This window comes from Cataglyphis hispanica, chromosome 4 (assembly GCF_021464435.1).
Source record: "Cataglyphis hispanica isolate Lineage 1 chromosome 4, ULB_Chis1_1.0, whole genome shotgun sequence".
In the NCBI taxonomy this organism is placed as follows: domain Eukaryota; kingdom Metazoa; phylum Arthropoda; class Insecta; order Hymenoptera; family Formicidae; genus Cataglyphis; species Cataglyphis hispanica.
Genome location: NC_065957.1, coordinates 4,868,174 through 4,883,599, shown reverse-complemented (window position 1 = coordinate 4,883,599; position 15,426 = coordinate 4,868,174). Strand labels below are relative to the sequence as shown.

Below are 15,426 nucleotides of genomic sequence, written 5' to 3'. Positions count from 1 at the left end.
ACGACGCCGTAGCGAGACGATGGACCAGCAGTCGGAGAATGACACCACACGTCGATATCCTGTCAATTTTTGTATACAGAGAATTGAAATTTCGATTATCGAAAATATCACGCAGGAGATTTCATCGAGCATATTTTCCGAGCTCGTGAAAATTATTAAATATTTGTAATATACAATCATTATAGATCTCCATTTTATAATCTGATCTTTTTTTATTAAATTAAATGCATATTGTGAAGATATGGTAACAGATGTATATATCGTAACGGATAAAAACGCGTTGAACGTTCACTTTTACAGCTCAGGATTTGATTCAAAACGAATTGTTTATTTAATTATTAAGTTTGGATTGAATCTCTAGGCATGTTCCATACATGCTACAGCCCTTGACTTGAGATTGCGCGCATGCGCCTTCAAATAGCTATTAGGAATTCAAGGTGGCTTATTATAATATATATATATATATATAGGATCTATTCTTTATAGCTGAACTGGCCGAATTATCTTTCTACCTTCAGTGTGGAGAGAAAAAAATAAATTCTAAACTAATGTTAGTTCAGTTATAAAGAACAGACCCATAAACTTAGACTTCTCACATGAAAAGAAATATTAATATAGACACAAATGTACACATTAAAGCAAAATTAGAATCTTATGAAGGCAAACAGCAAAAAAATATTCTTTGCAAGATTTTATAGTTAGATAAATTTTTCGCGATCGTTCATTAAAACAGGATAGGATGTGATAAAGCATATATAAAAATATTAACATATGACTAAAATGTGTTTATTTTTTTTTAATAACACATAATGTGCATATCTTGGAGTAAAAAAAACGAAATCTATAATATTAAGCCTTATCCAGAATGTAGCTGTTATATTCTTTGTAAAATAACGATTATAAGCATTATAGATAAATATTGTACACTTATATGTATATGTATATACGTATTAATATAATGTTCTTATCGTATTATGAAAAATTAAGATATAACAATAAATTTGCCTGTTTATGATTTTGTAGATTTAATTATCGTCGGCAGTCTCGTACTAATCATAAATTTCCACGCATTTTCCATCGATCCACATTTATTCACTCGGGATTGAAATACTTTGTCATGAATATATATTAATTTCCCACACATTTTTGCCAAGCCAAACCTCCGCATGTTATAGAGACAATTACGTATATTACAACCTGCAGAAGGGAAAATAGATGATGTCAGATTACAGCAGAATTTTAAGAGAATCAAAATCGATTATAATATTAAACTTACAATCAAAATTGAACCAACAATAACGTAGATCTTGATATTTTTCCAGAATAAGGAACGCGCCAAATTTCTACTTGTCTTTCTGAAGGTAACAGACTGAAATAAAAAAAAATAATTTTTTTTTATAATATTCAACAATTAACAAAATAAATATGAAATTTAATTAGTTAAATATAGTTTTATATACATTGGCAGATAAATTTTCCGTTTTGTTTACAAGCAGCTCTAACCGTTCCCCACGCATCGCTATATTGTCAATATTTTTCACCATAATGTCTTTAAGTTCATCTAGCTCACCATGAACTTTAGACAATCTATCAAGATCCTTGGATTCACTATAATGTTTCTAAAGAAAACAAAATAACACATGTGATGAGACAAATGTGAAAACAACTTTTTTGAGATATAATCAGTTCTTAGTTATGTCATTACCATTTCATTGGCCAAAACACTGCCAAATTCTGTATTCATAGCATATGCTAGGGCAGTTTGAACACCTGGCCCATAAACAGCCAAGAATCTTCTCTTAATTTCATTGAGGTATAAAAATGCTCTAGATCTTTGAAAATCCTGAAATAAAATCTCATTATGCCTTATGTTTATGTCAATATATGCTTACCTCAACATTTTTAATACATACATCATCAGTAATGCACATGTAAATAATGTAATCTTCACAGATATAATGAAAAAGATAAGGCCCTTGGGAGTATGTCAATTTGTCATTTTCTGGCGGTATTTTAGCCAAGATTTTTGCTGTAACCTCCTCAAAATTTCCAACGCAAGCAGCATGTTTTGCCAATATAATTGTTCCACGAGCTACTACACTATATAAAATTGGCATGTTGATAGCTGCAACAAGAAGAATGCCCTATATTTTTATATATTTGCTATTGACATTAAATTTTCTTTAATCATAGCAGACCAATGCAGTAAGTGATAATATTATGCTCCCAATGGGATTCTTATCATATCACAAAAACAACAGGTCGTAACATACTGTATGCAGACAAATGATTGGTCTGGTTATAAACATGCAAAATACTCATTAAAAACATCATTAATGATACAGAATAGTTGTGACGTCAACGAATAAATAATGAATTCCAGATATATGTAATATGTAAATTTTTAATCTTAATTTCTCGATAAAACAAATTAAGTTCTATTTATTGTTTGAACTTTCATTGAACAATGAAAAATAGCTAAAATGTTTGTTTTTTTTAACAAAAGGATAATCATCGATGATTCAATGTTCGACTTACCTCGACAAAACAAAGCATATATATTTTAGGGAACAATTGCGCAGAATTCTTTATTTACGCACGTTCTCAGCAAAACTCTCCGTAGATTTACATTTATCCGAGAATAATGATCAATCAATCGATTTATTATTTTTTTTAGAAAACATTCGTAAAAGCATCGAAACACACTTTCTGTAACACAGTGAAATCACTAGTCGCACTTTTCTAATAATCAGCTGATTAATGCGCGTGAAGTGACAGTTCACAGTTCATCAGTCTGTGGCACCATAATGGCACATAGAGGGAGCTTGGGCGTTTGTTTTATTTGATCTTGCGCACATTGTAACGCGCGAGATCTGAAATGACGAGGCATAGAATGAGTAGTATTAATTCTGTGATTTTAGAAAAGAGAACAAATTAATGCAAGAATAAATTAAAAATTAAAATTGTGGATTAAAAAATTTTTGTCTTTCCTAAATTTTCTTAAAAGTAGAGCCTGATATCTATAATCTTAATTATAATTTGTCCTTAAAATTATAGCTCTTTTTCAATAAATTTCTTAACATTTGTCAATAAATGTCTTATTCTAATTATTTTATACAAGAAAATAAGCAGGAATAATTGGAAAATTCGGAGAGACCGGCGTCAGATCGGCGCATGTGCCACCCACGCCCGTAGAAAGCCGCGTCCCAATTCTGGACGAACGCTCTTACACACCATGTCGATTGCCTGCTGCCACATGTCTCTATACTCGGTGGCGATGACTGTTCTTTGCTACAGTGTTGGAAGAAGATAGCACAGCAGAATAAATAACGGTATCTCTCCGTAGTGAGGAAGGAGATGATCGTGGTGTGCACGTGAAGCCGGTGAAGCTCAAACCAGTATCGCGAAAGCTGCAGAGAAGTTTGTTTGTGGACAATCGTTTCTTCGAGATTTCGAGGAATATTTGCTGAAGGATATTTTTGTGAAATTACGACTCTGTCCGCAAAGCTACTTTAGACTTCGTCGCGACCTTGGCATTGTGATAATGGGTAAATATACTGTGCATATATCTTATTATATAATATCGTAGTATCCAGTATGTCACGATTTATTCGCGAAAAGAATAATGTAAAATATTTTTATTTGTTCATTGAAAGATTCTTTTTCTGAGAGAAAAGATAAGAATAAATCGATATTGAGAGCAGGTCAATGTGGGATTGATAAAAAAAGATGAAGCTGGGAACATATTATGACAAAAATTAAGAAAAAAGAAAAGGAAAATTAAGTTAAATACAGGTGGAAATGCAATGAAAAAAAAACGTACAAAGCCAAAAGAATTTTTATATATTTCAAATTTTTTTAAATTTAATACGTAAATATGGATCAAATACGTCATTATTAAGAATATGAATATTATTATCACAAAGTTAACAGTTTGAAAAATGGTAAAATAAGATAATGATAAGAGAAAAAAAAAGAATGATGTATCACAGCGACAAAAAAATCAATGACTTGTGATATTACTGTTTGATATATGTTGATAATGAATGTTTTATGAATTTAAATAAAGGACGGAAAGTAAAAAAAAATTGTGTAATTAAGAACGCTTATAAAAATCTTTACATTCAGAAGAATCAAAGACTCTCTTAAATTTTGATCTATGAATATAAGAAAATAATATAATTAATAAAATTTAGCTCAACATTCATGTATGTATACATACATGAAATGGAAAATATTTTTTTCTTGATAATATATCTGTCTTATTTTATTTTTGCAGCACATAGCGTGCAGACAACGTATATAAAGTAATTATAATTAATATACATAATGTAAAACGCGGAACACAAGCAGATATGTGTTTATTTACATGTATCAACTGTAAATTAAAATAAACAAATGTGCTATTATATAAAGGCAACATTCCAGAACAGAAAGGCGTAAGAGTGAAAATAACATTATAACTCGTGAAATGACTGCATGGAATCTATGCATTTCGCACGGTACATTTCCTACGAACAATGCGTACGTTTTCTCCCAATTTTATTTCTCCCGCGGTAACTTTTCTTCGCCATTAAATTATTGAATGGAACAAATGATTTGGCAAAAATGCGCATTTCTCTTAGCACAAAGAAGTACAATATCTGTTAATTATATTATTTATCAATAATAAGAATAATTTTATCAATTTATATTATTTGTTTTTACATTTATATAAAATATTTAATCTATACTATTTAATTAATATTTAATTAATATAATAATCTATAATATTTAATTTCTTTGACAAAATCATAAAGTCATGTTTGAAGGGGCAGCTAGCTTTCCATTGTATTCGAATAATGCCTATTTCTTGCAGTATTGATTCTGCGAAGAGTGCGTGGTTCCCTAGAAGCCAACACGATGGAATCTCCCCTTTAGAAAGTATATTTTCGAAGGGTCGAATGTGTAAAAATTACGTGCGTTTATTATCCTATTTACAGAGATTGATAGAAAATAATTTACGTGTCAAGATTCATCTTACGATAAAGTATTTCTGTCATCACGCGCGATGCAAAATGCTTGAAAATGTCATCTTGCAAAAATTTCAACAACCCATGTTAAACAAGCCTTTTTTGTTCTTATTGTTGAACTTTGTTCAGATTTTTTTTCGCTCGAAAACTGCGACAAAATAGCTGCGCGTCTGATTTATATAAAACGTGTTTATCACGTACTTATCCGATCTATTATCACATGCAATAATAATAAAAATATCTCTTTTATAACCGAGTTGTCGGTAATAAAGTCGGCTACCATTACTTGGCGTTTCTTAATCAAACTGTATAAATATCTTGTTATTTTTTTTATCAAATAGTCTTTGCTTCAAAAGATAACATGACTTGTGAGAAATCTGTTATTAGTATAATGTGTATGTGTGTGAAGAAATGATAGCAAAATTGTAAGATGTATATTTTTTCTCTTTGAAGATTGTATCACGCGAAGATGTATCTTGCATTCCGATTTATTAATACATAAAATTTACATGGAAATTATTTTATGCATAAACCGCAATGCATTTATGATGTCGGCGATATCATCTGAAATATGGTGCGGTCGCAGAAACAGTAAATCTAGTGATTTGTATGCAGGATGTTATAATTAGCAAGCTATTTAACATACTTAGTTAGATAACGGATTTTCGAGTAAAAATTTATCCGTCGTTTATATCTGAAAATGCGTTTTACTTCAAAATCTATATTATAAAAAATGGATATTAAAAAATTGTCGGGAAGAATTCTGTGCGAGTTTCGTTGCGCCTCGTTGCATTCAATTGCATCGTGTATGCGTTAACCGGTCTCGCACGTACGCATATCATTATGCAGCGATAAGAAAAGAGTGCAAGACATTGAGTGCATGCACATTATACATCTGTCTCCACGCATTTCAAAAATAACAGTACGTTACATTTTCTCAAACGCAGTGCTTATACATCAATTTTCTCTGGCATACATGCGCGCGTTTATATTGAAAATATCTACTTGAAATATTTTGTAATTGAAATTGTCTGCTGACTCTTCAGTAGTACAGCTATTATAGCTATTATATGCATTACATTGCGGTAGATGATTAAACGACCTCGTTTAACGACTTTTATGAAACGTTTCCGGAACTTATAAAACCGGTTATGCATTTTGTAGACCTAATTTTTTTTTTTTGTTACGAGAAATGAGTTGCTATGCGACTTAAACGCTCGATCACGTTCATCGAATGTGACTTGCAAGATAAATCCGATGATTTTATAAGCAACATCACAGATTGGTCACAATCTATTTCACGATCAAATTATCAATTCAGCCAATTTTGAATTGATATAGCATAATAAAGGAGAGGAGAGAGGAGAAAGAGATTTGTTGAAATTATAAGTTTACTTTCTCCGATCTCTTATGTAATCTGGTAAAGTTGTAAAGTATTGATATGTCTCGAAATTTTTTGTAAAAGCTGCTCTTAAAAATTCGCCTGAAACGTTTGCTTTTATATACATACGATTATTGAATTATAATCAGAGTAGTAATTAGTTAAATAGTTAAAAAGTTAAGTTGAAATGTTGAAAAGTTAATAACTTTTAACTTAACTTAGTTAATTTTAAACGTGTTAATTTGTAATTTAAACTATATAGTTATTTTCAAATGTATTAACGTTAACTTATTAACTTTTTTATACAAGTTAAAATAATTCATCAATATTGAAGTCGTGTGAAAATGGTTAATTGTATTGCAAATATTTCACTTGTCGTATAATAAGTTTGTCGGATGTATCGATTCGCTGTTGGAAAAAAGAAAAGAATTAATTTTCAACTTTTTAATGATTTAATTTATTAATAATTTTTTAATTTAATTTTAATTGAATTAATTTTTTTTTAAATGACTTTTAACGTAAACTTAGTTAATTTCTGGACCATTAACTTTAAACTTAACTTAGTTAAAAAAAAAATTAACTCTAATCTTGATTATAATAAAATACGCGCTCCTATCGTGCTGGCTCTTATCTAACTTTGTTTTAATTTAATTAAACTACATTAATAATTTATGCTTTTTTCATGTACTTCTTCAGACAGAACACGACTCGCATTTGTCACGGCTGCCGCTGTGGGCGCAGGCACGGCGGTTTTCTTCATCTGGTGGTGGTGGACTAAAAAACAGAAGCCTCAGCCACCGTCAAAATGGCGAAAGGTCGGAGAATTGAGTGATATAATGGTATTCCCGATTAAATCATTCGCCCCAATTCGCATGACGGAAATGGAATGCACAGTATTGGGTCTGAGATCGGGTTGGTTGAGAGATCGTACATTGCTGGTCATCGATCTCGAAGGGCGATTTATCACCGCCAGACAGTTACCTAAAATGGTCAATGTAAGAAAAGCTACAATATTTAATTTATTCTGTTACACAATAATAAGGATATAAATATATTTTATAATAGTTTTAATTATTTTTTTTATAATATCGTGCACGATATGCGTAATAAATTGTTAATACAAATTATCCGATTAAAGCTACTTCTCTGCTTCACGTATTTTATGCATCACTATAATTTTACAAAAAAAAAAAAAAAATAGATTAGTAAAAGAGCGACGAATACAGTAGCTCACCATTTATTCCTTTCATGTATTTACCGATTGTTACACATTCTACTATCCCGATTCTCTCAAGTTAACGTTACGATAACGTCAAATATTATTAATTATTCTGATCATAATCTTCGTCTGTTGTAGATATCGCCCGAATATTCCGGTTCCGTATTGACGCTTCGCGCTCCGGGCATGATGTCGATATCGATAGACCTCGCTCAGCTTCGCGGTAAAGGTTTTCGAGTCGCTGTTTGGGGTCAAGCGGTACCGGCACGCGATTGTGGTGAAGAAGTTGCTCGATGGCTGTCACGCTTCCTTCTTCAGGAGGATGCCGGTTTTAGGTTGGTCTACTATCCGTTAGATCGTCCGGCGAGAGAAGTGAGAAAAAGAAATGAAAACTTCTTTCCCTTAGCCTCGACGATAGATACCGTAAGTACCTTTTTTCGCAATGATAAAATGTACAAGATTTAATAATCATAATTTGTTTGTCAAAAAATCAATTAATTTTTCTATTATTATCAATTAATAAATATTCTATTACCAGTTAATAGTAATTTGTTTCAATAAAATGTGTATTATTTTTAATAATTATTTTTTCTTCTCTTGCTTTCTGGAGATCTAAACGATCTTTCCGTTATCATTTCTTATAAGTGTTTCTAACGGAAGAAATGCTTTTTATTATACTTCGTGCTAAACATTTCTGCTATCAATCAACCTAATTACCTAATTTTTTTGCATCATGCATCTGTTACCAAATCGTTATCATTATGCGAGGATAAATATATTTTACTATATATAAAACTATCAATTTGATTGATAAGGAAAAAATATTTTTATATCATTTATATCATAAATAGAGAAAATAGTTTACTGTATAATGTAGAAGTAATTATACAATTATACATATATATATATATATATATATATATATATATTGTAATAATTTTATTTTTGCATAATGAATTAAATATCGAAAGTTATTTCGTTTCAAGCAATGCACGACACAGAAAAACTATAAGAGTTTATTTCGTCAATAGGGAGCCTATCCAGATGAATCAAGTTACAGTCTTATAAACGAAGCTTCGCTAACAGACCTTAATAGCCGACTGGATGAACCTGTTACGTCACTGCAATTTCGCATGAATTTCGTGGTCAAAGGTGCCACTGCTTACGAGGAAGATAAATGGGACTGGGTAAAAATCGGAAACGTGATTATGAGAAACATTAGACCATGTACAAGATGCATTTTGACTACGGTAAATCCAGAAACTGGAACGAAAAGTACCACAGTCGAACCTTTGAAGACTTTAAAAAGGTATATTAAAAATATAAATTTCTATATAAAATATATAATATATATAAAATTTTCTTACATATATCGAGACACAAATCTATGGCAAAAATATATAACAAATTATAAACAATAAATTATGCACAATAAAATTATATATTTTACAAAAGACGTCGAAAGAAAAATTTAGATAATATATATCGTGTCATTAACAAGAAATTTTTTTCCCGACAGTTACAGACAGATAACCGATCCACAAATTCGACCCGCAACTGGCGACAGTCCAGTTATGGGAATTCATCTTGGTCTACGAGGACCAAAAGGAATGGTTCGTTTAGGCGATCCGATTTACGTGGGTATCCCGGAGGAGAAAGCAGCGCCGCCTTTGACTTCACCATCATAGCTATACCGTTGGGACTCCTGCGAGATTTTCGAACACGAACAAGGCATCGACTGGACGGTCGAGGGCAACAAAGTATGAAAAGCGGAGTCCACAATTAACATTAAAATATGTAAAGAACACACACTTGTGTTGTGTGCATGATTATGTAAAACATTTTTAATTGAGAATATACGATTGAGGTCTTTCTCTAAGTGGTAAAAAAAATATAATATTGAAATATAAAAATATAAAACTACAAATGTATTTATACTAATATATAATATCATTATCTTACAAAATAATAAATTTTGTAATATATATAAAAAAATGGATAATATATATAAGGAATCTCTAAAATGAACAACGATGGGGAATTAAATAATCTTAAATTATTTGTAAATTATTTAGATCTTTTCAATTTCTGTGTCATAGAATTGTAATAGTAGTCTAAATTCCTGTTGCGTCTCAGTGCGTCCGCGTCCGTGTCGTGGCAGCTATGCTGCTCTTTCGAGGCAAGAATGTAATCAGGGGCCCCTCTCCTTTCTGCATTCAATCGCCCATTCTGGGAAAGGCATGTGGAAAATATTCGAACGGATCCCGATATAGAATCTACCGATTTTATCAGTCGGTGGCTTTTATACGAAGCCACGCATCACTCCAGTAGTTTAAATATTGTAGCCTAAAAATTTGTAAAAATATATTTTGCTATATTGTTAAAAAATTAAAGAAAATATTTGCTTCTTGAATATATCATTTACCTAAAATTTATTATTCTAGAATAGAAACAAATTTAATTTTTCACCTTAGAACAGAAACAAATTTAAGTTTATTTTGCAATACAAAAATGATAGAGTTTTGAAAATGATGGTAAATTTTTAAAAAGTTTTTGTGTACGCCATTATGATGCTTGTAATTAATATTTTTTTAATGCATCATCAAATATCCATATTATATATGGTTTTAAATTAAACTTTAAGCATAATTCACGTAATTCGTATTGCAAAGTACTGTTTTTGCACGTTCATGCAACTCTTGAGGCTAATTCCTAAATGTTATGTGTATAACATTTTAGTGCAAATTTATACTAATTTTAACTAAGCAAAAATATATCAGGAACTATATGGGTTATATAATTGTGGATTTTGTCAATTTTGTGAGTATTTGAATCACATATTTGTCTAATTTTATTTTGGTATTTTAAGAAAATATGTTTTAATAAATTCTTAATATTTTGTGAAATGGAAATATTCGCTATTATATTGTATTAAAAATCGTGTTAATTTATCTATTTAAGTCAAAAACATATAACTCTCATTTTTTATTACAATAATATTTATTTGCACTACAACACAACAGGGACGTTTTACAGAGAAAAATAATACGCTCGGTTCAAGGACGAGAAACGCCGCGTTTCATGAGCTGACATTACGTTTCCTCAAATTACATTGCTTATTGGATTTGTCCGGAGCGGAAAAATCCAAAAAGGGAAGTAATTTGTTTCAACGGTTCGTTGCAGTGACAGGCTTTTACAAATTACATCAAATTGAAATACATGAGAAAAAATATAATCAGAGAAATTCTGATTTCATTATTAACGGTATTTAGCAAACTTAATTACCTAAATTTCACAAGTTTTACGTCACCGCAATTGTAGAGAAGGAGAGAAATAGATATATATGAGAAATAACAAAGAAAGCAGTGTTAAAGATACGAATAGATAGAAACAATATTATGCCTGGCACTGTTCCATTCCGCTATAAGCTATATACAAGTTTGCGATATCTTATTTATTCTTATGCTCGACAACGAGCGATTGAAACGCATCGTTCGCGCAATAATAATCGAAGGGCATATTTAGCAACGTGTTCTTCGATCTTGCAAACAGCACGCGTCTTATGTTACGATCGAAGGAGATCGTAAGGCTCTGTACATTATATTTTCTACAGAAAAAAATTTATTTACTTTTATTCTTACTTTAAGCGCGAATTGATATATTTTCCAAGCCGAGGGATGGCTCGTAAAGACGCGGGAAAGCGCGGTGGAGAAATTTGTTATCTGTAGTCGTCGGTGTATGAATTATTTCGTTTGAATTGTCAACGGCGAGTGTGTCGTATCACAAATTCGTATCACGATTTCACGAGTTTCAAAATCTCTCTCTCTCTCTCTCTCTCTCTCGGTGTGTTTCCATCGTACCATGGCAGCGCGAGCCATCCCACAAAATTTTGATCGTCTTAAAACGACGACCGTCTACGGAAATTTCTCTATCGTTTTAATAATCGATTACAGAGAAGTAAACAAAAATGCAAGAAGAGAGATAGAAGACGAAAAACGAGAAACAAAGAAAGAAAAAAAGAAAAGAAAGAAAAAAAGAAAGAGAGAAAGAGAAAAAGGGAGAAAGAGAAGAGTAGATGGAAAGGGGGGATTGTATAGAGAGCCGAGTGAACGAAGTCGAACGCGAAATCGAGTTGACGTCGCGTTTAGAAAGGAATACGTTTGGTGACGAAGTGTCTTGTGTTTTCACAAAGAGCTCGGCCATTGACGAAGCAAGTGAATTCAGGATCTCGGGAACAAGGGGGCAACACCGTGAGGTCCTGTTGCCAACGTCGTACCCGTGTTCCTTTCTGGCAGAGGCGGCTCGGCGTTGATGTCCATGTATTGATACCAAGGCCGGTGAGGCCCCTGTGCTTCCTCATCCCGATTCTCGAATAAGCTTAGATAAGCCAATTGATAACTTTCGCCTTGTAGTTGACAAACCTTTCGCTCGTAGCCGCTACGCGCTGCAAATTAGAGTGGAAATTAATTTTCATCTGGGTATTCTTATATATATATTTGATTTGGCTGTTCTCGATTTTATTATGGGATTGTATCTACCTTATTTTTTGTATAAATAATAATTAAACATCTTTCACTTTTTAGCGTACGCAAAGAATCTAGTTTCTAAAAATTATAATATTTAATAATTTAATATGAATTATATTTTCTTTATATTATAGAAATATCAGAAAGAATTGTTACTGGCGCGTGTGCTATGTTACGCGTTCCGCATAAAAGATAAGGCTGATTTCCGCTGTTTCTGTCTACGTTTAATCGCGCAAAATTAATCGCAAATGCGCAGAAGAGCTCTTAATTCGCCGGATCAAGAAGTTCCACGCGGTAGACGAAGCGTAAACACTTTCGAAGCGACTGACGGCTCCTCTCGACAATAAAACTCCTCGCACGTTCGTGCGAGTGAAGTAATGTGCCGCGAATTGCGCATAATAATACTATTACAGTCGATTCAAGACGCAGCGCGATAAAAAAAAAAAAAAAAGAAATTGCAATGGCAGTGAACAAAAATACAATATGTTCCAGGATCTCCATTCCGTGTTTCCTTTCTGCTCGCGCCTTTACACAAACAGTTTCCTACCCGTACAGTTAATCATATCGCCGCAAACTTCTAATTTACATTACATTATGCGATTTCTCGCAAGTACAATACAAATTGTATAGTTATATACAACAAGATCTGATTTCAGCCTGTCAATATAACGCAAAAACTGGTGTGTTTGCACTATCTAAAGATTCGTTGCACTATTTAAAGTTTCGCAAGATCATATATCTATAAGCACCGTGCACGGTTGTTAATTAACAATTAGATTCTTTTATCTTATTGCTATCTCTCTTTTACACATTATATCTTATTATCAATATTGATATATTATCAATTTTGATACAATTCCAATTTTTCATTTTTTAGAATAATATTGAAAATATATAGCATCTTATGTGTAAACTAATGTTCTTTCATTATTATTCATCTTTAAAGAGAAGGATAAAGTAATCTTTGGGCGAGTCTATCGATCAAAGCATTCGTCATTAAAAAAAAAATTTATTTAATCCAATCTGTTTCATAAATTGATGAGCATGAAGAACAAGCATCTGTTTTGTTAATAATATGAATAAAAAACCAGCTCTCTCTTTTTTTAACGTAGCTTTTAACACAGATTATTAAAATCTTCTGCGAATTAATTGCGCACTCTTTCGTTAAAGTTTCACTTTTGCTAGAAGCAAACAACAAGCCAGCTCGAACTTGTTTCAAACCAGATTATTAATTAGTATCAGTGTATTAATTAATATCATATTTTCTTTTTTGTATTTATAATAATTATTTTCGATAAAGTCTCATATAAATATGAATAATAATCAGACTGATTTTTTTATGTCAGTAATTTTATCTTTATTATTAGTAAATTTGGTTTTATTGTTGAATTATTTTTTTGCATTTATTATTATAAATCTCTTATTAAAAACTATGATTATTAATTTTATTTATTAAATGGTTGTAAAATATTTAAATTATTATATGAAAGTAGCATGCAAGTGATACGAATACATCGGCTAGATGATCTAAGTTGGATCTAAGTTGGATTTTCCATAACAATTCCGAGTGTTACGAGAGTAAAAATCATAGTTTATTGCACGACAGAACAAAGAACGATAATTGTTACGCACACGATGTAAACTAGTTCAGTTCCGACTTTCATATTCTAATAATGATGGAGATTATTATGATCACTATATTGTCAACTATTGAATTATAGAGGATCAAGTGAGCCGATTGCGTAAGACGATTTCGCTCTAATCCTTTTTACAGTATGATGTAGATCAAAGATTGGGAGGTCAATTATTATATTATGGAACTCGTATAATTTACATCAAGTAAAAGATCATTTATCTCGCACTATGAAGATTGAAAATCGTTCGGCAATGCGAAATGAAATCTCCTATACAATGTCCAGTCGACTGTAGCCAACTTATTTCATGCTCTACGAGCTCAAAAATCGGTTAAGTCACAAAGTGAAAGTAATCCATTTGGCAACGTATGAAAGTTACCGCGAATATAATAAATGTCAGTTCTCATTTTTCAATCCGCTTCATCTTTATAATATCCGCCATTGAAGAATTGATTTAGTAACTTGGCTAATATCCATTTGCAATTTATATTAAGTTAATTAAAAACTGTATAAATAAAACTTTCCATATTATTAAAATTATTATTAAAATTGAACAAATTTAATTCCAATGCAAATATTCATTTATCCTGAAAATTGCAATTTCTATGCCAAAAAACTTGATCATTCAGTAAGAAATATAAGGAAAAGTAAAGAAAATCTATTCATCTATTTTTGTGAAGCTCTTGCTTATTAAATTTTTTTTTTGTGAGATTTTTTTGATAAATTAGATATAAACCGTTTTTGCACACAAAGCAACGTAACGTAACGCGGATTTTCAACAAAGTAGTAGCCATCGGCCAGTTGTCGCCCCCGGACAATCTCGCGTGCCAGAAGCGGTTTCTTGCATAAGTTGCAACTGATAAATGGACGTGCTATTTCATAGAGAAAGTCGCTTATATTTTTGCTTTCCATCGATCCCGATGGCGTGCTTACATAATTGTCGGATTTGCATCTAAAAGGACGCAATGCGAGACGCATCGTGGCGCCACGCTTGCTCGAATTTGTGACTATATGAAAAAATTTAATTTTTTTCTATAACCATTCTAATAAGGAAATTTTAATCAGCAATTGCGCGACAGATCTTATGCGGTCTCACGTCACGCAATTTCATAATACCGTACTATATTGTAGGTCTGTTCTAAGCACTGCGATTATTATGACGGACTAATAAATATGGGTCTCTTTAACGTCAAAATTAATGCTGCATAAGCTAATTTTACGAAATTTTTATGAAATTTTATCACGCAATTTATCTATTATCATGTGCGGAATCAGCAGATGATACACAATCTTTTTGTATATATTAATGATTTTTATTTATTAAAATTGATTTTTAGCGCAATTTGCCAGAATATTTTTATATTAATGATCATTTTAATGATTGTGTTATATGTAATAATTATTTATGTTATAATATTAATAATTGCTTGATAATTACTGTTTCATAAAAATATTTTTTGTTTTTGTTGAAAAATGAATGCAATCTTATGTATTTCTTATTAACTTTGTTACGCGCGTTTTAATTAATTTTGTAATTTTATATAAGAAACTTATAATAGAAATTTCACTTATAAATCCGTTAAAGGAACAAATTGCGAATGGCAATTATCGCGTATCGACAGATGCAGTCATTTGCGACGACAGATTGGTTTAT

The 15,426-nt window shown here is 31.4% G+C and overlaps 3 protein-coding genes across 6 annotated transcripts in view; 1 reads left to right on the top strand and 2 right to left on the bottom strand.

Annotated features, from left to right (window-relative positions):
* Positions 1-770: 770 nt before the first annotated feature.
* LOC126849363 (vesicle-associated membrane protein 7) lies at positions 771-2,813 on the bottom strand. Its single transcript, XM_050591122.1, has 6 exons — positions 2,539-2,813; positions 1,914-2,125; positions 1,706-1,843; positions 1,461-1,619; positions 1,277-1,369; positions 771-1,197 (listed from the first exon to the last, which is right to left on the bottom strand). Exons 2-6 carry the CDS (start codon positions 2,115-2,117, stop codon positions 1,129-1,131), a joined length of 663 nt encoding a protein of 220 aa, XP_050447079.1. The 5' UTR covers positions 2,118-2,125; positions 2,539-2,813; the 3' UTR covers positions 771-1,128.
* Positions 2,814-3,226: 413 nt separating this feature from the next.
* LOC126849352 (mitochondrial amidoxime reducing component 2) lies at positions 3,227-10,032 on the top strand. Its single transcript, XM_050591100.1, has 5 exons — positions 3,227-3,548; positions 7,090-7,388; positions 7,751-8,035; positions 8,644-8,921; positions 9,132-10,032. Exons 1-5 carry the CDS (start codon positions 3,545-3,547, stop codon positions 9,298-9,300), a joined length of 1,035 nt encoding a protein of 344 aa, XP_050447057.1. The 5' UTR covers positions 3,227-3,544; the 3' UTR covers positions 9,301-10,032.
* A 561-nt stretch (positions 10,033-10,593) lies between these two features.
* LOC126849360 (uncharacterized) overlaps positions 10,594-15,426 on the bottom strand; it is a 29,210-nt gene continuing 24,377 nt past the window's right edge. For all 4 annotated transcript variants that reach the window (XM_050591116.1, XM_050591115.1, XM_050591118.1 and 1 more), the window contains one exon: positions 10,594-12,056. In XM_050591116.1, the coding sequence (XP_050447073.1) occupies positions 11,991-12,056 (66 nt within the window). In that variant the 3' untranslated portion in view covers positions 10,594-11,990. The remainder of the gene's footprint in view (positions 12,057-15,426) is intronic.

What these genes read in the sequence shown, in the direction of transcription:
- LOC126849363 (XM_050591122.1), bottom strand. Translation starts at nt 2,117, where the DNA reads ATGCCAATTTTATATAGTGTAGTAGCTCGTGGAACAATTATATTGGCA. An exon ending in ACATGTGCATTACTGATGAT is followed by an intron (nt 1,844 to 1,913) that starts GTATGTATTAAA and finishes ATTTTATTTCAG; the next exon opens with GATTTTCAAAGATCTAGAGC. An exon ending in TTGTTGGTTCAATTTTGATT is followed by an intron (nt 1,198 to 1,276) that starts GTAAGTTTAATA and finishes TCCCTTCTGCAG; the next exon opens with GTTGTAATATACGTAATTGT.
- LOC126849352 (XM_050591100.1), top strand. An exon ending in AGTTACCTAAAATGGTCAAT is followed by an intron (nt 7,389 to 7,750) that starts GTAAGAAAAGCT and finishes CGTCTGTTGTAG; the next exon opens with ATATCGCCCGAATATTCCGG. An exon ending in TAGCCTCGACGATAGATACC is followed by an intron (nt 8,036 to 8,643) that starts GTAAGTACCTTT and finishes TTTCGTCAATAG; the next exon opens with GGAGCCTATCCAGATGAATC.